Raw genomic sequence first — 23890 nt, 5'->3', positions numbered from 1 at the left:
TTATGTTGAGTCTATATCCTTCTTTGTAAAAAATGGACAAATTATATTTGAAAACAATGCAAAACTCTTCAGAAACAGTAGAGTTATCTTCATATTCTAAAATGCGAAAACTTATTCCCGTATGATCCACAAAAATTGTGTTTAATGTTGTTGCTATCGAACTTATAAGCGAATCGTTTTTCGGAATAAAAATTTTGACTTTCTCATGAAAACTAAAAATTCCCGGTAGTATTTTTGCTGAAACGGGTCGTGGAATGATATTACATTCTTCCCAACATCTGATATTACACATTACATACAGTACGTTCGCAATACACCAAATGAACATTTAACATATTTAAGTATGGCAAATCAGTGATCTGTATTGTAAAAAATACAAAAACTAAAATAGCATGCACTAATAAACTGAAATATAAAAAATAAGTTATGCATATGATATAAAAAATCACTGAAATACTGAGAAATCTCAAACTACAAAAATAAGAAACTTTTTTAGAAAAAAAGAAATTCTATTTTACAAATAATATCACAAAACAAAAGATGTATATTAATTATAAATAATTACAAAAGCATTCTAAATAAATTTGCGTGCTCAGGAAACAATGCTTCACCAATTGCTGATATATTAAAAGCTATCATTGATTTTGGAGAACTGTGAAATTGATATTGAAATAACGAAGAATAATTTATTTCAAATTGATAAATGAAAATCATAAAGATAAATAAAAAGAATTAATAAAGAAAAATTTAACATATTTAATATGAAATACCTCTTTATGCATTGTTTAATAGAAGTTAGAATGTCTAATGAACGATTATTTTTTCCTGTTTTTTTCTGTTTTTTCAATCGATCAACAAGTGAATGAAATATCTAAATTGAATAAAAATTTGAATAAATACATGAAGTTGTTTGATTTTTTAAAGGCAAAAATAACAAAAGGCAAACCTTTGCATATTGTTTTGCTGCTGGAGACGACAAATGCAGACTCTCTTTCCAATGATAACTCACAAATGCCAATATTACTGAAACAAAAGTCCGAACATTATCTGAAATTGGTACTTTCTTTTGCCAAAAATATCGAGATTCCACAAACGAATAGAGCCAATCAAATAAAGACGATAACGTTTGGAGGTTCTTTACGTTTCGCTCTGATGCTATCATCAGTACACACACATCCAACAAAAGCGGCGCAGCTTCAACTTCTCTCGATGCATCGGTGCGCAGAATCTCAAAACAGGAGCACGAAGTAAGAGTCGATATCAACGATGAAAGGATGGCCGCAGACGAAGACGAAGGAAGTGCTCCGATATTCGTTGTAAACGAGCTAACGCCACGAAATGGAGACAAAATGTTGGATGCCGAAGAGGCAGATGGAATCTGTGCCATTGACGCTGCGCTGCCTGACGAGACGAGTGGCTGATGCGAACGGAAAAGACTTGGCTTGCGGATATCCGTGTAGCAGGAGCAATCCATTGTTTGGAACATGTCGAATGCATCAGTCAATGTCTGCTTGGGGGACAGAAGCACAAGCTGCTCTCCACTTCGTTCCGACGAAGCAGAGCGCGAGAATGGAAGAGGAAATGTTAGAGAAGAAGACAGGAGTATTGGATCAACGATAAGCGGAAGAATTGCACGAATAACCAAAGAAAGAGACAGAAAATATGAGTGCTGTGCACAAGAAGTTATGAAGCAAGGAAGCAGAGAGCCATTTCGTTCAACTTCATCGTTTGAAAGCACACCAGTTCCCGAAGAATCTCTGCTTCTTGCAGGAAAATCAAATGATTGAAACAGCGTTGAAGACGAAGCAGAGGCAGACGAAGGATGATGATCTGTGCGCACAAACTGCGATGCTGGTGCAGAAAAAAGAAACAATGCTCGAATGAACGGAGTGGCTGCATCAATAAGCTCTTTGAAGGACAACAAAGGGATTTCAGGATAAGACAAAGGGACAATATACTCCGCATAAGCAGTTATCACTTTTTGCAGTTCATCGGATACTTCTTTCTCCTCTTCAGTTTCTTTTTCATCCAAAGAAGCTCCATCTTCTTCCGTACTGCTCTTTTTCTCTTCATCCTTCTGATTCGATCGATCGGATGTTGTTGAGACATCATCATCATCATCTTCTTCTTCTTCATTTTCTTCATCATCATCAAATTCGATAAAAGCCTTCTTTGGCAGAACCCCCATGTTATCTTCAAATTCCAATGCTTGAGAAACATTGCTTGTGGTGTTCTTTGGAAGTGCACCCATATCAGGAGGAAGAGGAGGAGGCTTTGCACGAAGGGCAATGGACAGGATAAATTCGAGCAGAAAGAGAGAAGGCACAAGTGTTGTTGGCGCTGAAGCAACGAATGAGGATGATGTTGACGCGGCAGAAAACGGAGAAGATGCAGGAGTTAAACTCTCTGGAGGAGGAGTGGGAGCTTCAAGGATTTTATGTACTTGAGTTTTTGTATGATAAGAAATGTGAATCAAAGAAAGAATGGATACAATTGAAGATTGCATCACTGAAAAATAGAGGCTGCGCTTTTCAAACACATAGAACAAACGCGAAAGAAGACTTAAAAAGTACAAAATATGGATTCTATGAAACGAAGGAGGTGTTGATAGGCTTGAAGAGTACAAATGAACAGTTGGCAAGGAAAACTGGAGCATGTTTGATGATGAACCATCAGCCAATTGCTTTACAGAGATAGCATTTGTTGAGAGAGAGGACGAACTCGATGGCAGCTGTTTAGCTGCATTCTCAGCTTTCTTGTACGCTTCGATGGCTGCCTTGTATGCCTCGCGGTAGGTGTGCCTATCAATGAAATACAGCATGGAAGTGATAAAAATCTGGAACATATTCCGCATCACAAGAACTGCATGGATTCCATGCCTGCGCGTAACAGCAGTTGGAGTGTTTTGTTCGGGCGAGCGCAGAATCTGCTGCGGAAGAACAAGCTGCAAAGCAATCTGGATCTCGAAGTTCTCTGAGTCTGAGCTGCTACATATACTCAAATCAGAAACATGACTGCTAAGTTCTGATGACTTTTCGGATGAGCCTTGTCTGTCGCCAAGAAGCGATAACGATGGTGTGGGGCTGCCTATCTGCACCAGATGGAGGATAAAGAATAAACGCCTGAGATGTGTACCAACAGCTGGCGTGCTTGGAGAAACATAATAGTTAAGCCCATAATCTGTATCGTCAACAGGATTCTTTCGGATGAACCGTGTTGATAAAAGAGAACAAACAAAATAGAAGTACAACTGCAGTCGGCACATGTCCGCTGTCAGATACTGCACATATAAACTGTTTTGCATCTCTGTTAAAACAGATGGATTTGAAGTAACAGCATTTGATTTTATGGAAGATGAAGTTGTTCTCAAAGAAGATGCAAGTGTTGTTGACTTTGGTGATGTGCGAGTGGATGTTCCCGCTTTTGAATTCGAAGACACTGACGATAAAAGTGGTGAATTTGCAGAAGCAAATGATTGCGAGTTCGAAGAAGAGTATTTTCGCGAGGATGTTCTGGATGATGATTTTGTCCCAGATAGCTTAGCTGTGTCGTCATATTCTTCTTCACTATCACTGTCATTGTAAACTGTGTTTCCTTCAATTGTCACATCCCCACCATCTTGCTTTGGAGGATCCTGCATATCTGAAATAAAGTCCTGCTGCTCAACAGCTTCTCCTCCTTCTTCTGTGATTTTCCATGCTTCTTCCTCTTCATCTGTCATCGTGAAGTCGATTGTTGGAAACTTCTTCTTTTTGATAAACCTCCAAAACTGGTCTGTCCCTTCTGGTTCCAAACAGATCAAAAAGGCAAAACGCTCAGCGAAATCTATCAGCTCATCCACTTCGTCAGAGCTTGAAAACGAAAAGCGGAGTGCTTCAACAGCTGGCGACTGGGAGCTGAGATGCACAGGCGGATGGAAAAGAGAGAGGATCCAGTCAAACCCAGCCTTCAGCTGAGGAACAGATAGCACTGAAAACGGGAGCCATGCCAGCTTGCAAACGTTGTTGCGGAACTTGGCATACATCATCCACGAAGCACATTTAACCCAGAATTTCTTTTTGTTCAGAGGATATGTGCATGTTTCCACGGCAGACAAAAACAGCAACGAGATCAGTGATGAAAGAGACATTGCATACTGCTGCTGAGCTTCTGGATAGCCTGCAAAAATGGAAGTATTTGATTCATCTTTCTCTTTGTCGTCATAAAACACAAGCTGAGTGAGCAGCTTCCTGGGTGATACTGGAGGATCGTCTGCAAAAAGCGAGGAACCTCGACCATTTTTACTAGAAACAGAACAAATGGCCTTTTCATCATACTCCTCCTGGAAAAACACTGAGTTTTCATCGGCAGCGCGAGAAGAAGGAATTCTATTTGAAGATGACGGAGAAACCAGTACAGAGGACGATGGTTCATCCATCGTTTGAATAGAAGCCATATTTTCCATATCATCAATAGACAGAGGAGCAGCATAGTCTTGGTTGAAGCCTCTTTGGAATATGTTGCTTTGTACAGTCATTGTTGACGAAGGAGTCGGAGGAGAAGCGCTAACAGACGCAGATTGCTGGTGTGACAACGGTAGAACTGGCATTGAAGATGAGTTTGGATAATATTTTATGGACTTTACAATCGAAGATGTTGTTGTAGATGAACGATTATGCGACGCCTGTGATCCAATTGAGTATGCATGTGGAAGTTGTGTAGAAGAAGATGAAGCAGATGCAAATGCAGGCACTTTTTGATCGTTGTTGTTAAGTCCTTGACTATCATCTTCATCTGAGTTTGAATCTCGATTCAGCATTTCGTTTTGCCTTTGCAAAGCTTTTTCAGCCATTTCAACCTGAGGAATGGCTGGAGGTGGTAACTTCATCTTCATCGTTATTGGGGTTTCAAAGAGGACTTCATTTTGCTTCCTTCTGCGTTGCATCAACTGCTTGTTCTTCTCAATACCGTCAATGCCCATCACTGCATTCACCCAGTTAATTTGGAGTGCAATTCGAGGTATTAAGCAATGAAGAGACGAAGCTGTTTGAGGAACGGAAGAGTAAACAACTTGCGATGGAGGCTGCGTCGGAGGTACAATGGGTGGAAACGAAGATGAAGACGCTCGAGAAAATGGCGTTGCTGAAAACGATGAAGGTGAGATGATAGAATTTGGAGAAGATATTGGAGTTGCGAGCAATGCGAGATTCCTTTTTCTGAATGATTCTCCAAGGACTGCCCATTCTTTGATCGCCATGTTCAGCAGTGGTGCAACAAGCATCGGTGGAAATCGGTCCCAGCGATGCCAGGGAACATTAGCAAAGAAGTCTGTAACATAAAGATGGAATGGGAATGGATTTGTGGATCGGATAGTCGAAACGTTGTACTGTGTTGATTGCACCAACTGATACTCCATCGATTGAAATGCATGCCATTCAAGAAGATCGCCGTAAAAGAACAACAGTGTCGAAAACATGGCGGATGATGCTGAAGCTGGTGGTGGCTTCTTCCACGCTGGCAGTTTGGCTGCCTGGACTTTTTCGTATCGAGGACGCATCTCTTCTGCAGCGCGCTTTTGCGCATTGAGCAGCTGTGATGCCCAACTTAATTGGGAGTTCTTCAGTTTGCGATGCTTTTCTTTCTCTCTCACGATCAGTTCCAATGGCAAGTTCAAAGTGTAGTTGTTTGCCTCATACACGTCCTTTTCGTGATCTTGCATGTCATTTCGCCAAAGCAGCTCCGAAAGCTCTCGAGCTTGCGTCTTGTCAAAGATAGCTGAGACGCATTCTGTGCAATCTTTCATTATCTGCTTGATGCACCCACCACCGTCTGCCTCAGTTGTAAACGGGAAAGACGGGTTGCAAACAGGAAGGCGGTAATCTTCGGACGTGAAGCCAAAATGTTCCATAAATTGCTTTTCTGTGCGATACTGGAGTTCTGAAGTCATAGACATCGAATTCAGTGAAGACGATGGCATTGACGATCTCTCAGTCGAAGTGTTTTCTGAATACGAAGCTGACAGAGAAAGAGGCTCCGTTGAAGACAGTTGTTGTTCTGCAAACGAACCTTCACTTTCAGCCCGGAGCTGCTCAACGATATCGGAGGGAGGCGGAGGAGGGAATTGAGGCAGGCCAATTGGTTGTGAAAGAACAGAATTCGCATCTTCGACACGCTCTGTGGAGTTTTCTTTTTCTTTCTTTGAATGCGGGTGCTTTTCAGTTGAAGAAGATATCCGTGATGACGAAATGGAACGAGCGAAAGTGCAATAAGGTGATGGGAAAATGAGTGGCGAAAAGCAGTGCAATGCCAACTCCAGAATTAGATGTGGATGGAACGCTAATTTTCTTGGAAGATTTTTTTCAACAAATTCTCGAACAGCTTTCTTCTGCTTCTCTTTTTCACTTTCGTCTTTTGTTTTATCTGACTGTTTTTCTTTTGAAAAAGATGACGATTTGTGTACTGACCCTTTTTTCGAGCGGTGACGCTTACGTTTGTGGCGATGCTTCTCGTTTTTCTTCTTTTCTTGTTTCTTTTTGCTCTTCTTCTTTTCCTTCTTTTCTTCTTCGTTCCCAACTTTGATATTAGCAAGAATTGGATCTCTTTCGCGGCTGTCGCTCACCCGATCGCGATGAAGGTGCTGCGTCTCTTTCTCATCATTATCTTCTTCTTCTTCTTCTCCATCTCGTTCGGCAGAAACGGTTCTATCTCTTTCAATGATGACATCGCTATCTTCATCGCTATCTTCATAACTTTCATTGGCATCTTCACCAGAATTGTCAACTTCAGCTATCTCTTTACTTGCACTTATCCTTCTCCTTGTCTGCCGATGAGACCTTTGTGCATGTTCCTTACCAGATTTATGTAATGAGCTTCTTCTCTTCGAGCGCTGTTTGCCTGTTTCTTTGTTATGCTTTGACTTTTGCATTTTTTCCGTTTCAGGCTGATCTTCTCTTTCAGCACTCGAATTGTTGAATGTTTCATTCCCCTCAACTGCATCAGGCTGTAATGGCAATTTTGAGACCGAATGCTTGCCTTCTTGCTCGTATCTTTCATCGTCCATCTCTTCTGTTTGAGCAACCCCAAATTCGAGCTCCTTCCTTTCTCTTTCTTCTTCCTTTCTCATTTTGATAATTTTTGCTCTTTCTTCTCTTCTGAGTTTCGATGCCAAAGCAGATGCAGACGAAGGTGTAGGAGACGAAGATCTCATCTCAGGTGAAGGAGTCGGAGATGGATGAGGTGCTGAAAATTCTTTGTCTGCTTGTTCCATTCCCTCTGCAGGAGACAATGGGCGCAAAGATAATTCTGACTCTAACGAGGAATCGGTGCTTTCGCTATCGTAATCTTCTTCTTCATCTTCCTGTGTTCTATCCGCAGCGTCTGAGTCTTCCACACTCCCTCCAACGGGCTTGTATCCCAACATAATTTCATTGTCCTGCTTATACGTGGACGGCGGAGGTTGAGAAGGAATATAGTGTACAAGTTGCATTATGCACTCTTTTATAAAGTGAGATATACCAAGAAGATGATCTGTGCTCAGAGCATGTGGTGTTTGTTGAGCAAGCATGAATGACTCTTGTGATGTTAGCGTAGACAATGTTGAAGGAAGCGGATCATTCTTTGAGAAGGTTACCTTTTTGGTTGAACTTCCCAAAACAGCTGATGAAGAAGGAGGATTCCGAAGGAAAAACGGATCGTTTTCTCTTTCAAAATACTCCCTCTGTTGATCTTCTGTTGCTAGTGCAAAGAGCGTCCATCTGTCACGTTTGACTCTGTCTCGGTAGAGTTGCCTTTTCTTCTTCTCTTCGTCTGCATCAAAGCGTCTCTCCCTTTTCTTTTTGCCTTCTCTCCAATAAGGCCATCTCAGCTGCGAAAGCGCATCAGTCAGCTCCAGCAACCCTGCGACAATTGGCAGCGACGGACACAGCGGTCCATTCAGATCCCATCCGTCCTTGCGATTGTTGACAGTAAAAGGATGGAACACGTCTGACGAATACAGTCTGGGTAAAAGATTCAGCTGTGATGAAAGCACAGCCCAGATGACTGGAGAGAAGGAAGATTGCGTCACAAATGGGTTGATGTTCGAAAAGAATGAGGAGGAATCGGCTGAATGGCGTTTATTATGGCGGAGAATGGTTAGGGACGTTGTGTCTGAAGAACTTGCATGCATTCCATATGAAGATTCAGATGACATTTGATCAAAAGGAAGATCCGGGACGCCTAATGCATATACAGAATTACTCACAAGTTGCGAGCATGTTATGTCCACAAGATCCAGCCACGCTTGCTGGCCAGGTGTTGGGATGAAAGGCGGAAGAATGGTAAATCCAGTGAATGGGAGAGGGAGCGTCAGCGAATTGTGGTACTGTCTAAGCTGAGGAGAATTTGCAACGATGTGCAAGACAGCTTCTGCATTGGAGTGTTGAAGAAGCATCATCGTTCGCAGAATGCGCATTAAAGCCTTGGCAGCATAAGATGGATAGTCAGTAGTGTGCACATTGATTGTTGTCGAAGAAGGCTTCAACGAAGAATCAGTTGTAGATGCTCCTGTATTGCCAGTCTGTTGTGATGACGTTGGCGATAGCGAAATCTCTCCGTTCCGCTTTGGTGACGAAACCACTCCTCTTTCTTTTTCCTGCTCCTCATCGGAACGATCAAATCCATTGCCATTGTTTGCTTGCTGAGGAGAATATGAGCGAGAAGAGAAAAGCGCTTTTTCATCAGAAGACGAAGAAGAGGATGAACGGCCTCTGCTTGCCATCTGAGCATTGCCTCCAGCATCTTCATATTGATTGTCAGTAGTTAAGAAATCGCTGTTGTAATAGTCTTGAACACCAGTAGATATGAAGAAGTCAGCACCGCACGAATGAAGATACGACAAGAAACTGAACAGAAGCTGGATGATTGGTTTGAGCGTGCGAGACGAATACGAGTTTGGTAGAATAAACGAAGAGAAAGGAACAAAACCGGAGGAAACGTCTGCTGATGAAGACGATGTGGAGTCCAGATCGAGTGCAACCGACGATGAGGAGGAGGCTGGTGTTGATGGCCCCATCGCCGAAGACGGAGGAGGTCTTTCTGGAACAACCATTAGATTGTTTAATTTGAAGCTGCCTTGAAACGACTCTCCAATAGAATTCATTGGGAGTGTTATGAACTTACGAATAACAACAGTCAGCTGAGAATCTTCTTGTGAGGCTGCAAACGCGAGAATCAACGAAGCTGCACTGGAAATAGTTGACAGAGATGAAATTTTGGTAGAGGACCCAGAGCCATTGAAAGGGAAAGGGTTCTGAATAAACTGCCCATTACTGCCAGATGAACTTCCAAAGGCTGGAAGCTGAGGAAGATAAAGTGGCCCAAACTGACCTAACACAGTTATTCCTACGTTGAGGGCAACTGGTTGATCCAGCACAGCAACCGTAGACGATGAGGAAGAAGAGGAAGATGAAGAAAATGACGACGAAGAAGAAGAGAAAGGAGCACCGGTGAAGCGTTCTTTGTTGGTGATGGACAGCTGTCCACCGCTCGAAACACCAATTGCAGATGCAGAACTAGCAGAAGCAGAAGGAGAAGCAGCAGGAGATGGAAGTGGCATAGATAGCACTTTCTTGCAGACGTTTTTGAATGCAACATCAACTAAGCTGCGCCATTCGTAGACAGTAAGCTCATGAGGGATGAGGAAGTTGGCAATGAAAACAGACAGATCTGGAGTCCGAATCAATGCGCGAATGAGCTCTTCCTGAATGTTGTACGAATTTAGAGGAAGAAGCGATATCAGCGATGTGATTGTGGTTTCGTACATCGCAGCCACAAGCGATGCAGTGGCTTGAAATGAGCGGGAGGCACTGGCAAACGGCGAGGCAACATAGTTTGTGGAATAGCGGAAGTTACTTGTATTCGAAGGGCCAGTTATTGTCCCCTTCTTTTTCTCGCCTTTGACTGGATTGTGGAGCGTAGACCGATACAAGTTGACAGCCAGCGGATCATTTGTCTGTTCGAGAAACGCCCCATATGCAGCAATATAATAAAATAGCCATTTTTCTATCACTTTTCTTGTTTGGCTAACCTTTGAGCGTTTGTCGCGATCAGAAACACCCTCAGCAGCAGTGTTGTTCAGCATTTTCCTGAACTTCTCCACAATAATCTTCAGATGAAGCAATGCAATTGCCATGTGAGTCAGACACGAAGGATACACAAGATCTGCCGCTGACACTGTTGACTGATGTCTGAATGTTCGAAATGTCATGCACCCTGAAGCATGTGCTGGACTCAGTTGAGTGCTGGGAATGGTCGCTTGGATGATTGTCTCTTCATTGCACTTCTTGGCAGGCACAATAATCGCTGCCATTCCTCCGGTGTCACCCTGTATGCCTCCTTCTGTGTTCGTTGCATATTCTCTTCCGAGCGCTGCAGCTATTTCATGATCGATCGAAAGAAAGCCACCAGATTCCTTTGAGCGTGCACGTGCGATGTGCTGAGGAATAGTCTCTCGGCAAATGATGGTTTTTTGTGTTGTGGTGTATGTGAGGGTGTAAAGATTGCGAAGATGCATCAGATGAGCATTGTCCCGCTGAAGAGAGGGAACAGGAGGCATGCTTTGGATCAATTCCATTCCATTGTTTGATTCGCTGCTGTTGCGCACAGAAGGAAGAAAAGAGGAAGAGGAAGATGAAGATGAGAACGATGAAGAGGAAGAGGAAGAGGAAGAAGAGGAAGACGATGATGCCATCATAGACGAAGAAGGAGAGGAAGAGATCAAAGAGGCATTATTCATTCCTCCGTATTGTGCTCCGTGCATCTTTTGCAAAATGTGAGCTGCAAAGTTCGTAATTGTTGTTTGATGAACTCGCATTCCTGAATCGAGTTCTGAAAGCGTCTCCAAATCAAAACGAGGCAGAGGATTGCAAAACGGAAGAGGAACAATCAGACACGTGGCAGCTGCTTGAGATGCTGCTGAAGACTTTGCAAAGGCAGAAAACACTTGCGAACGCAGGGATGAAGAGTCAGTTGTTGTGGTGCTATTGGAAGAAGCAGATGAAGACATGGCGCCAGTGACTGCTGTGAATTGGTCAGATCCAGCTGAAGGGGTAGATGCTGGAGTGGGCGATGGCGTAGGTGAAGGCGAAGGAATCTGCAAAGTCAGCTGAGACAAAGAATCCTTTTCTTGATCATTTTGACGGGATGGCGGAGGCATCGGCGAGGCAATAGCGTCTGTTGCAATGTGGTCATCGTCGATGAGATAAGAGTTTAGATCAACAACTTGAGCAGTTGGGATGACGTCGGTGCCAACCTTTTCGAAATAGTCATCGTCTTCGTCTTCCATAAATTGCCGTTGTATTCGCTTTTCTCTTTCAGATTTCTCCTTCGCTGGCAGTCTTCCTACGTTTGGTGGACGATTGCGCAACACAAGTGCAAAGGCAACGGAAGGCGATTGAGTCAGAAATGGTGTTTGGCCAATGAGGAAGTGAGGCGTCAACCAGTCAGCATAGTAAGGATACCAGATGCTGCGGTGGGTCAGTGCAATTTGTGGGAAGAGGATAATAGACAAAGACATAGACGCTGAATGCCAAGTGTACGAAGGCGAGACGAAATCTGAAGAGGAAGATGTGTCTGGTTTAGAAGGCGCATATAGAGGCAAAGCACTCGACAGTGCAAAAGGAGTTGAAGAGTACAGGGACATTAGCTCAATGGATGGCGAGTGTGAGTGTGATTGTGAAGGCACGAAGCATGGAGTGGAAGAGAATGAATTGCGTATACCTCCCTGGACAGATGGAGCAAGAATCGTGCGAATTGTCGAATACTCCCAAAGTAGATGATCAAAGTGTCGGAGAGCCATCTGAAGATAAGCAATGTGAAAAGATCGACGCAGGCGGAAAACAGCAGAAGAAGAAGGAAAAGAAAACGTGGATGAGAAAGAAGGTGGATGTGAGGGAGGCTTCGAAGTGATCTGCGGTTGGATGACTGGAGCTGAAGATGCAGTCGGAGATGCTGGAGAAGAATAGGCATTGGGAGGAGAAGGAGAACGAGGAGGAGGTGAAGAAGAACGAGATGAAGTGTTCAGAAGTGCAGATAGAGTTGAAGGAAGAGGGCGTGATGTTGTGATCTGTGGGAAAAATAGAGAGAAATATGACAATGTGAAAGGTGACTGCGGAGCAGCAAACAGCTGGAATGGCTGCTGAATTAAAGGAAAAGATGAATTCTTGCGAGCAGCTGGTTTCACAGAAACTGGCTTTGGAACCACACGTCGCGGCATTGAAGCAGCAGGAACAGTAGCAGACGGGGCAGAATGAGCAGAAAGTGCAGTGAGTGAAGAAGTATCAGAAGAGGATTCGCTGTCAGACTTTTCCTGAAGAGGAGTCGATGAGATGGTTGAAGGAGAGACTGCTGGAGGAGGAGGAAGGATTGACTCAAGCTGATCTCGGACCTCGTCTCTCATGTACTGAACGATTCCTATCCACAAAGAAACATTCTCAACAGCCTTTCCGATCGGCCTTTGCCCCACCGCTGCTCGGAGCTGGCGGTATGTGTCTGTAAGTGATGCAATGCCAGGAGTTGATTGGCGGTCTGATGGAGAAAGCAATAGAACAGGAGACATTTTTCCCATTGAGGATGGAAAGGTATGACCCTGGTAATTTGCAGGTGAAAGAGGACTTTGGAGCGAAGGTGATTGATCAGGTGATGGAAGGACAGAAGTAGACGCAAATGGAGAAGACGAGGGAGACGAAACAGCTGCGGCAGATTCTGAAAGTTCCAGTCTGTATTGTGCTTCAGCAATGAAGACTAAGAAGTAATGTAACAAGAGCGGATGTGCAACACTCAATGGATTTGTCTTTGGAAGACAATATTCAATAAAGAAAAGAATGATGTTAATGCAAAGCTCTGATGTGAGTAGAGGGTTGAATCCTTTTTTTTCATCCAAATCTCCTGGACGATGCATTACTTGTGATGATTCAGATGCTGTGAAAGCAGAAGAATCAGAAGGGTTAGAAGCGGAAGAAGAGTTAAAAGACATATGTGGCATAGATGAAGTTGGCCGAACTGAAGGCGCTTGCTGAGCAGTTTCTGTCGAAGTCTGTGTTGCTGGAAGATGACTGAAGGAGGCAGGTGGAATGGTGGATGATGTAAGACTGGAGAGAACAGCAACAAACAGGAACGGATTTTTGACTGAAATTGATTTCAGCCATTTCACTTCTTTTGTGAAGAGATGCTGAAGGATCTGTATTTTGAACGCTTCTTCGGTGAATTCATTATTATCCACATGTTCAAAGCCAAGCGACTTCACTTTTTTGTCGTGCGGATGAAGAGGCAGTCTGTCAGGGAATTCTTTGTGGAGCAGAAGAGGAAGCACAGCATCAACAATGCCGCAGCCGCGAAAATGGTGTGGATGCTGCTGATTGTGAATGATTGTTAGGAGTGTTGGAGAAGTGGAGAAAGAGTTGCCGGAAGAGAATAGCATTCCCGTATTGAGGGAAGACACCTGTGCAGATGGAAGAAATTGGGAGTTTCCTGTATCAAAAGGCCTCTTTCGGAACGGATTCACTTCATCTGCTTCAATTTGGCTGGCTTCGGCCACAATTGACATGGATGCAAAGCAAAGCGAGTTGAGGAGCCCATTCCATAGTGAGGACGTGTGCCAATTGGGAATTGTCAAATACGAGCAGAGCCAAACAGGCAAATCAAAAAATGGCTTTTTCGAGGGCATTTGAAGTTTTGCTGGTTTGGATATCCTCTGAGAATACGAAGTTGAAGAGGAAGCTTTTGATTGAGAAGTCTTGGCAGTAACAGCTGATGAGACAGAATGATTGGAATAGACTGACGTCGTTGATGGTGAAGGAGGAGCAGCTAAAACAGAGGCAGATGACAGCGAAGCTGTTTGTGAAGTCGCAGAATTCTGTGCAATGCCCAAAGGTGCCTTCATTTTCTGTGCGATGTTTGCATACATCTGCTCCATTAAAGCTTCTTGCACTGCTTCCTCTTCGGCAATCTGCGAGATTTCAATCCATTCATCTTCATCGCTCACCTCGCGTCGACTTCGCTTCAGATAAAACGAACTCATTGGGTCACTGTCCAGAAACTCAAGATTCTCCTTCCAAATGGCTCTCTTCTTTTTTGTCATCAAATCTTTTATATGTTGAGTGCTCGTCACACTTGCCCCTTCCGTACTGCTGCTTTCAGAGCCGCTAACAGCAGCTGTTGCCATTGCTCTTCCGTCTGAATCAAGCTTGTCTGTTTCTGCGTTTTCAGCATCGTCGTCTTCATCTTCGTGCATTCTCTCTCTCCAGTTGTCGGTGCGTGCAATCATATTCCTCCAGAACAGCACTGTTGTTGTACCAACTGCAAAGGAGTTGAGGAGCTCGTTTGAAGATGGCTGATTTCGAGTAAGGATCGATTGGATAAAGTTTGTTGCAGTGCTTAAGAACGAAGTGGCAGCAGAAGAGACTGATTTCTTAAGTGAAGGAGGACAAGGCAAGAACGTGTACGAAGGAATGATTGAGGAAGAGGAGGTCAAGTTCATTGAAGCAATTGAAGGAGGCACAGGAACAGTGTACAAAAGCAGAGACGATGCCAACGACTCCATTTCTTCAGTGATGTCTGGAAGAATGGTGAATGCATAGTCGAACACTCGGCTAAGGCTAACAAAGTGCAATGGAGACCGCATTCGTGAAGTCCCAGCCTCTTGAACGGCTTCATTAACACTCTCGTTGAATGCAAGCTGTGACGGCTTAAGAGGAGATGAAGATGCAGAAGAAAAGCCAGAATACGATGAAAGAGAGGAAGAGAATAGTGTTGGTGCCAGTTTCGCTGCAACTTCCTCTTTTTGATACATCGATGAATCTGCAAATTGTGTTTGAAGTGATGTCATGTCATTTAACATTGGCAGATTCTCGGCAAATCCCATAGCTCTTCTATGTTCAGCTAGGTCTGATTCCAATGAAGATGACGATTTCAGAGTTGCAACTGTTGATAGAAACTGCACAGCCCTCAAAGCAGCATACACGTTGTGCGTTGAGAGAAGGAAATGCAAGTGTTCTTGAATAACATCGTCTGAAGGAAAAGCAAAGCGAGATGCAGACAAGGGAGATGCAGAGGGAAGAGAATTTGGATAAGACAGCTGAGAGTTATGTTCAATCGGAGACAGGAAAAGAGAACTCAAGTGAAGAAGAGACATGAAAGCAGGCGAGGAAGAAAGCATGGCTGTGGTTTGAGGTCGTAGGACAGTTGAATATGAGGATGAAATCGACTCCAAATCGTCCAACACATTTGGTGTGGGAGCATGCAAAGTTGAAGATTGAGAAGACTGATAGGATGAACCAGTAGACACAACACTGAGCTGATATCGCGTCAAAAGAAAGTTAATGCGATATCCAACAAGTGCAGCTTTCTCGCATGTGTCGCGAAGAGAAAACCTAAATGAGGATGTGGAGACAGGGGAAAGCACAGGAAATGATGGAGATGTGGCTGAAGATGGCAATGCTTCAGAGACAATCTCAAGCCCAGAACTTGGCGCGACTGCAGAGTGGCTATTGAAATCGCTGTCTGAATCGTCACTGTCATCGCATGCAGAATAATGGTGAGAAAAGCTTGTGGAAGAGTGCAAAGATTGAGAAGGTGTGGCACCAGAAGAAGAAGACAAGACTGATGATGTTGTTTTTTGTGATGTTGTGAAAGGTGATGATCCAGTTGAATGTGAGCTTTTATGTTTTCTCTCAGCAAGGGATGGGGCAAGAAGAGGAAATGCAAAATGATTGACTTTCAGAAAAATATATAAAACCCAATTTGACAGCTGATCCAAATTTGTGATTGGAGAAAATGAATAATTCATGCCTTTCATTTTTGAGCTGGATTTCTGATCTTCAGTTGGCTCATGTATCATCAAAATCGTCTGAGTCTCCGCTTTTTCCTCTTGTTTTTTCTTGTTCGGCTTTTTCCCAATCATCTCTTCCATTCTCTTCTCTTGGCTGAGTTTGATTTTCTTTCTCTCTTCTTCTGCATTGAATTCAGACACGCACAAATCCAAAAGTGCTACACACAATGCAAGCTGTTTTGTTGGAGAAACAAGAAGATGTTGTTTGTGAGACTGCAAATCAAAGGAAGGAAATAGACGAGATGGAGGTACGAGGGAATAGCTTGCGTTTGTTCGAGAAACCACAGAGGATGCGATGGAAGAAGGGGTCGATGGCGGAGTTGTCATCGATGTTGAAGAGGCAGATGGTGTTGCTTCTCCGCTTTGATATTTTCCTCCTCGCAACTGTGAGGAAGATCCGTTAAATGAAGGAACAGAAAATTGCACAGGAGCTTGCGGCTGCTGGATCACAGCCGGAACCCATCCTTGTACTGTAGATGAAAAACGTGGAGAAACTTGCTTCACAGCATCGAAATTGAGCAAGTCAATGCACCGATGGGCAAATTCAAACAGCAGCGATGGAGGATATGTGGAAGATGCAAGCGAGCGAGAAGGAAGCGAAACGGAGAGCGGCGGGCCAAACAGCGCAGTGAATGAAGAGGCTGCGGCAGGTGGAACAGAATAATTGTTTGACTGTAAGAACTTGATGACAACTCGCATCGCGTCGATCGATGGAGACCACAGAAGCAAATGCTGATGGGGAACAAACTGTGGCAGAAACGAATACACAAACGAGAAAAACTGGTCAGAAAGATAAGCCACTTTAATTGAACCGCTAACTGTTTGGTGAATGAGAACTGTGGGAGAAGGAGGAACCGCGCGCGATCGAGTGGAAGATGTGACTGAAAAGACGCTTTCTGGTGATGATCTTCTCGCACGCGCTGTTGCAGGAGAAGACGGTGGGGGTGAATGTGGTGCTCCGATTGAAGAGAATGAGTAGCTTGAAATTACAGCTGCACTTTTTGCAGATGAAATTGATGATGTTGTCGAAGGCGCTGGTGGAGAATGAGAAGAAGACTTCTCTCTTCTCCTACGAGATTTTACTCGCATGTCTGCAGTTGACACCTCCCCATTTGGATTGTATGTCTTCATCTGGAACAAGAATGAAGAAAGAAGTCCAGTGCAGAATGGTTCGTCTCCGATTCCAAGCAGTTTGCACAAATTTTCCACAAAGCTGTTCTTTTCTGGCTTGTCTCTGCTTGTGCTTCTCCTCGACACAGACTCGGGATTCGAGCTGGAATCTGCAGATGTGTCTGCACTTTTCTCGCGCAGATGAGACGCTGACGAGGCAACAGACGGAGAATTGGATTTCGATTTGCTGCGGTCTGGTGCAACTGTGCCAAAGTTGAGTGTAGACATTGATGTCGGACACTCACCAGGCGACCTGCCTCTTCTTGTAGAAGCTGCTTTGCTTGCAAATTTTGAAGAAATTAAAGATTTAGAGAGCATCATAGACGACTTTGATGATGATGTGGATGCTGCAGAATTCTTCGCTGATAGGACTGTCTGTGTGGCTGGGGACGATGAGCGTGTTGAAGGGCGCTTTCGCGAAGAAGCAGGAAGATCAGAAACAGAAGTAGCGGAGAGAGGTGTCAAAAATAGCGATGTGAAAGAGGCCATAGGCACTTTTGGGACAATCTCGGGCTTGACTGGCTCTCCAAGGTGTGACTCTATCTTCTTTATTGTTTGTGAGGAATGAACAACATCTCTGGCAAGCAGTACAAGCTCGTTCATAAGCGAAGGGATTCCCAACACCAATCCAATCAGGCAATCCTTCATTGCCTTCGATCTCAACACTTCTCGCTGCTTTTGCTTTTCAATCCTCTTCTTTGCCCTTTGTGCCCTGAACTGTGCCTTTTTCTGTTCTTCTGTCAGAACAACTGAAGCAGCAGATGTCTTTCCTGAGTTAAGTGCTGAGATTTTGAGAGGAGAAATTAAGTTTTTGTCAGCAAGAAATGAAAGAGCTGATGTGAAATAAGATGACACGGTCACAGTCACCCACGTCTGAAACACTCCACTGATTCTGAGTGAACGTAAGAACTGCGAAGCAGTTATGCTAGGAGAGCAAGATGCTCGAGAGCGGGAACGGGAGGCAGACGGAGATTGAGACGATCTCATTGAACCTGTTCTTGATGTATGTGCTGATGACAGCCTGTCAGATGGAGACGCAGAACTTGGATGATTGAAAGTGCTCCTCGATGGAATGCCACTCCTTTTGGGTAATGCGTTAAATTGACCATTTGAGTCGTACGGCATCAATGTTTTGGGATTGCTAACAACCTTTTTAGGAGGCTTGCCACGAGCATCAAATGATTTCGCAGTTGGTGTTGAAGAAGCTGAGGAAAAGCCGCTGAGCGACTGAGCATCTGAGCGGATGTTTGGCGGCATTGCGCACATTGAAGCAGCAGCAGGCGACAAAGCGCTCTTTGATGTGCTGTATTCAGGAATCGATGATGTATCAATAGAAAATGAGTTACCACGACGATTCAATGAAGATGAATGTGCTATTCCATTACCACCTGTGTACTCGTCCATTGCATTTGATCCTTTATTTGCTCTGATGGGAACAGATACTGGCTCATCTGAATTTTCAGCATCAGTTGAAAATTCAGTTTCTTCCTCGCTTTCAAACTCCGAGTCTTCTTCTTCCTCTTCTTCAGATTCTTTTTCGTCGTCGTCTCCGCTTCGCATTTGCAAGTCGTCAATGTTTCCTTTCTCTCTCTTTTCTTGGAATGCAACAAGAAACAGGTTCACATTTTCCTGTAAAATATCATCCTCGTTTGACAGCTGCTCTCTGGAATCGGCTGTTGTAATCAGTCGGAGCAGAAGCGCAGCCACAAACGTAGATGCAGCCTCAGTCGGATGCGAAAGGGCGACCAAAACAAGAAGATGCAAACGAAGCAGCGACAGGCAATGATTTGCAAAGGAGTTACGCTCCATGATGTTCGCTTTTTCTTCCATAATCTCAAATTCTTTGTCAGTCAAAGTCATTCTGCCGTCAAGCAAAGTCTTCTTGTGAGCACTTGTCTTTGTATTGTCTGTGTGATTCAGCTGTTTTTGTAGCCCTTTTGTTTCTCTCCAAAACCAGCGCCGCTTGTTCTTTGCCGAGTTCTTTTGCTTTTGTATTATGGCTGCTTGTATTCGAAGGTGGGCTTTTGCGCTTTCTGATGTTTCGGGTTCAATCGGAATCTTCTTTGTTGCCCAGCCAGTTTTCGATGATGTCCATCCGTTTGCCTCCATCATTTTGATGAACGAAGACAGAAATATGCTATTTGACGAGGCAACTGCAGGGAAGAAAGGAGATTGCGAATTAGCATTCAGTGAGCCATTAAAGGATGGTGATGCGCTTAGTTGAGAATACGGTCGCGGGGTACCTCTTCCAGAAGAAGGTATAGTCGGTGAAGGTGACGAAGACATAACAAAGGGGTTCACACACGGAGCAGCTGTTGTTTTCATTGAAGGAATCAAAGGCGGGGCACGTGTTAATGGAACATCGAACGCTAAGTTTGATTGCTCAGAAATTGTAGAAGGCGAAGAGACAAGAACAGAAGGCGTCTTTTTTGAGAGCTGTTCCCACTGAATCCGCCCAGCATTCGCAGCAACAATGCCAATAAATGTCCAGACCGCAGGCGGAGAAAGAAGCGAGAATGAAAAAGGAGAACGAGCAGAAAGAGAGGCAAAGACAGGTGTGGAGTTTGGCAGAGGAACCGAAGGACTTGTCAGAGGAAGAGTGGGTTTTGTTGAAGTTGTTGATGCATACGACCTGGGCTTTTCTGAGGAACGGACAGCAGCAGGTGTATCGAATGGAGAGGAGACATATGGTGTCTTGACAGTTGTTGTTGTCACAGCGCCTGATGTGGCAGATGAAGAAGCTGAAGCAAAAGAAGGCGATGAATCAACATAATACTTCAAAACTGACGAGAGATTGAAAAAACGAGCAACAATCGAAGGGCTGTTTGTGTTTAGGATGTGTGCAGCCGTGTGAAGGAGGATGGCATCAAGCAGAGGTTGTAGAATCACCGACACAAGTGGAGAGCCTTCAACCTGCCTGATATGCTCGACGGAAATAGAACGTGAACGCGAATGAGATCGAGAAGCTGGCGAAAATGAATGGCTGTTTCTTTTCGCTTGTGCAGAAAAGCGCATCATTGCAATGCGCTTTTGCGAGTAATTATGATTGCGTGGAGGTGAGCGAGGTGGAGACAGAGGTGGAGAATGAGGAGGAGAATACCCATTGAACTGTGGAGGGGAACGAGAAGCTCTCCTTCTGCTGGCAAAGGCTGAGTGAGGAGAAGACAGACGAGTATTGCGAGAAGCCAATGAAGGAGAAGTGGAACCTTCTTCGTGGAAGGAAGCGTGAGGCAAGCCGACAGGAGGGCTTGAAGGAGGAGTTCTGATTTTGGCTTGGATTTCGTCTTGCTCTTGTTTTAAGTGCTCTTTCCGCTTCAAAAGCCTCCAAAACTTTTCGGTTTTGTTCATCAATGTGAGAATGCAGTTCAATATTTGTATGGTCAAAATAGGACAACGTTGTGCCAAGGTGGATGAAAGGCAAGAAGCAAGCATTGAAGATATCATAAACACAAAGGAAAGAGAAGGGCTCGGAGAAGAAGATATGTCGGAGAACACATCAAACTTTCCAGAAGAGATAAAGCGCGAAGGAGCAAAAGTGAACGTTGGATGCACATTTGCACACAGCAGGTCGAATGTCTTTGTGAACAGCACACCTTCAATGAAGTTTGCAACATCCAGTTTCTCCCAGAACATCAGCAGGTCCTTTTCCGATGGCGGGACAAGCTTCAGCTTCGGGAGAGGTTTTTTGAGCGGCGGCAGCTCGACAGTTGGCAGCTGGAAACTGGTTGAGCTGTCGATAGTCACACCCAGTGCAGCAGCCGGAGATGCAGCAGGAACAAGAACGCGAGTGCGTGGTGGGTGATAAGGGATGCTAAACCCTCCTATCCCACCGCCTCCTTCAGATGAATTAAACGAGGTAGGTGCTGTTTTGTAAGTCGGTGCATCATTCTCGCTGGAAGTGTATGGCTTTCTGGCGATGACATATGAGTGAGTGGGTTCTGTTAGCTGGAAGGAAACGAGAACAGGATGAGGATAATCTGTGAAGTCCTCGTACAAATGCTGTGTGAATATGCCCATTGCACTGATGAAATACTCAACACACTTTCTGAAATAAGGAACGAATGTGAGTAAAATATGCTGTTCTGCTTCAGAATACGGAGGAGCTTGTAATTTCTCAGGCGGCAGGAGCTGCTTTGACGATGGAGCTGCTGCAGGAGACATTGAGCTTGGAGACTGATAAAGAGGGAAAGAGGAGATTGGGATAGAAGAAGAGGTTGAAGGAGAAAGTGGTGCAGTGAATGAGATCTGCGAGGAAGGAGAAGGCTGTCTGAATGGATAAGGAGGCTGTGATGAAAATTGCATATAACCAGATGAGGGAGATTGCGATGTTTGCTGTGCGACTGTGCTTGTGGAAGAGGAAGAAGCAAATGAAAGAGGGTTTAATAGAGACTGGCTTGTTGCTCCAAGCGCTTGGAATGTTGAAGCAACTTGAAGCATCTGGTCGTCGGCATTTGAATGCATAGAAAGCACTTCGTTCTGTCGCTCTTCTTCTAACAATAAGCTTCTCCATTCTTGGTCGTTTCTGTGCTTTTCGTCAAATTGCTGAAGCCATTTCCATGCAGGCTGGAGAGGGAATATGAAAGAAGAAGCCCATTCAGAACAGTCTGTCACATCCAAAAAGACAAAAAACAAAAAAAGCTGAGATGAAACAGAAATTGTTTCAGCAGGAAAGGAATAGGGCGGTGGTGGTACTTGGAGGATATCCAATGAGCGTGATCGTTGATATGGATCTGTTTGTACATCTGTTCTGGAGGATACGATTGAAAGTGCTTGGCTTGTTGACATGGTTGTGCCAGAAAGGGATGAAGCAATTGACATCGTGGACGATGGAAAGAAGCTCTTAAAAGGAAATGGAGTAAGTGATGATGCAAAAATTGAGACGATGCAACGAATTGTGTGCCTGACAAAAGCATATGGCGTGCTCATGTTGTTCGCCATTGCATCTGGAGAAACATCTGCTCGATTAACACCAACAAGAGACGAAGAGCTCGATGATTCAAATGGCCCTGTGGCAGATGGGCGCATAATGGTTGGGCCGAATTGTGGTGCAGCTTTGGAAATGAGAGGAAATACAGACGCGAAAGGAGAACCACCTATCGTTACAGGCGATGCTTCCAAGGCGCTGAGTGAGTCCTGCGAGAATAGCACTGTGGACGCTGTCAGGTCTCTTGAGGAAGTTGAGATTCCGTCGTCTATTCGCCCGTCATCAAAAAATTCTGCTGCCTGTTCGGTTTCTCGTGCACTCTGTGCTGGATATCCTTTCCCTTTCCATGCTTCGACAGGACGGGATGGATCAGTATTTTGGTGTCTGTGTTTGGAAGACGATGGATGCGTTGGGGTTGGACCTAACTTTCTGTTATCATGCAAAAATTTCCCTGCCGCAGTGTTCTTCAGCTTCGTTCTAATCTTCTGTTTAATGTGCTCTTCCTGTATCTTTGCTCTCTTCTTTTCTTGCATTCGAGCAAAGCGCCGCTTAGTCTCTTCTGAAATGCGTCGAGTGCCCTGCCACGGTTTCGCATAGAAGTCATCCACTGCGCTCTGCCAGCCGTACTTCTGTTTGTCGTGCTGCTTCTGCCGCTCCAGCTCAGCAGAGGCAGAAACCTCAATCGAAAGAAGGCACAGTAGATGCACCTGGATCATGTTGACCTCCCAGCGATGTCGCTCTGGCATTGTGCGGCCCTTTGCTGATAAATCAATTGTTTGCAAAAAAGGGTTGAATGTTGCTTTTGAACCGCTGGAAGATAACATGTTTGATGATCCAGCATTCGAAGTTCTGTTGAATCCTGTTGAGTGAAGAGAAGGAGAAGGAGCAAATGAAGAAGATGCTCCAAGTGAGGACTGAGATAAGGTAGATGGATGCATCATAGGTGAAGATACTTGAGCATTTGACTGCAATGAAAGAGATGATCCCATGGAAGATGTTGTTTGCATGCGGTTTGTAATCCAAGGAAAATATGTGGCCTCTGGAAATTGAAGATATTCATCATCTTCCTCATCAGTCACAGCTCGTTCTTTGTTCTCCTCCTCTTCTTTTTGTTTGTTTCTTTCCCTTTCTCTTCTTTTATCTTTGGATTTTTTTTGTTCATGAGATAATTGAAAACTATTGAAGAGAAGAAGATCAGTGTCTGGAGAAGCTTGACGCAATGAAATTTCTCTCTTTATAAGTTGCACTTCTGCGCAAACAGTCTCTAAATAGCTTTTTAAATCAATTTGAGTTTCATATATCTTAAGTTTAATGCCAGGGATTATTATTTCTGCAAGCCACCTAATATGGTCGTAATAACGCATAAGTCTTTCGTAATTTTCAGAATTTAATTTTGAAGAAATATATGAAACAGTTGTTGATAATGGATGACCATGACTCTTGCAACACCCTTTTATAACTTCAGTTGACTCTTCAGTCGACCAACAATTTCGTTCAATAGAATCTGCTTTCACTTGAAATCTTAGCAATTGACGGGACTCGGACCATAGATGATCACAATGCTCTCGAAATGCAGAAAGTAAATCATTAACGACTGGAATTGTTGAAGCAGTATTTTGAAGTGACCAAAATTGAGCATTAACCGCTAAGCATCTCAAAGGAAGTGGTGGACGTGGGACAAAGGGGAATGTGTGAAATTGATTGGCAATGTTAGATGCAACCCAACTAAGTTCCTGAAGAGTATCACAGGAAAACTGAGAATGAAGACTATTTTTGAAAAAATAGCAGTAAAATGACATATTAAAATATAATAAAAATTAGACAAACTTGTACGACATTTTTAAACGTACAGATGAACTATTTATGATGCCACTCTTTCAAAATAAGAAGATTTTTAATCGCACATTCTGATCTTCCCTTTTTTACTTGAATTTTTCAAAATAAAAATTCAA

General features: G+C 44.0%; 1 protein-coding gene across 1 annotated transcript; it reads right to left on the bottom strand.

Moving 5' to 3' along the window:
* Window positions 1-321: 321 nt before the first annotated feature.
* On the bottom strand, window positions 322-23852 carry MONOS_2230 (uncharacterized protein). Its single transcript, XM_067872139.1, has 5 exons — window positions 23766-23852; window positions 10046-23705; window positions 947-9970; window positions 771-871; window positions 322-652 (listed from the first exon to the last, which is right to left on the bottom strand). The coding sequence occupies exons 1-5, from the start codon at window positions 23774-23776 to the stop codon at window positions 562-564; spliced, it is 22887 nt and encodes a 7628-aa protein (XP_067733908.1). The 5' UTR covers window positions 23777-23852; the 3' UTR covers window positions 322-561.
* Between the last annotated feature and the right edge of the window lie 38 nt (window positions 23853-23890).

The sequence above is a fragment of the Monocercomonoides exilis genome (genome assembly GCF_001643675.1).
Source record: "Monocercomonoides exilis strain PA203 chromosome Unknown scaffold6-2077815, whole genome shotgun sequence".
Taxonomy (NCBI): Eukaryota; Preaxostyla; order Oxymonadida; family Polymastigidae; genus Monocercomonoides; species Monocercomonoides exilis.
The sequence above is the reverse complement of the archived record's forward strand: the minus strand, read 5'-3'. Positions and strand labels throughout refer to the sequence as shown.

Coding starts and splice junctions, on each gene's coding strand:
- MONOS_2230 (XM_067872139.1), bottom strand. Junction 9,971..10,045: donor ATCGCGACAAACGCTCAAAG/GTTAGCCAAACA, acceptor TTTCTCGAACAG/ACAAATGATCCGCTGGCTGT. Junction 653..770: donor ATTAAACAATGCATAAAGAG/GTATTTCATATT, acceptor TCAATTTCACAG/TTCTCCAAAATCAATGATAG.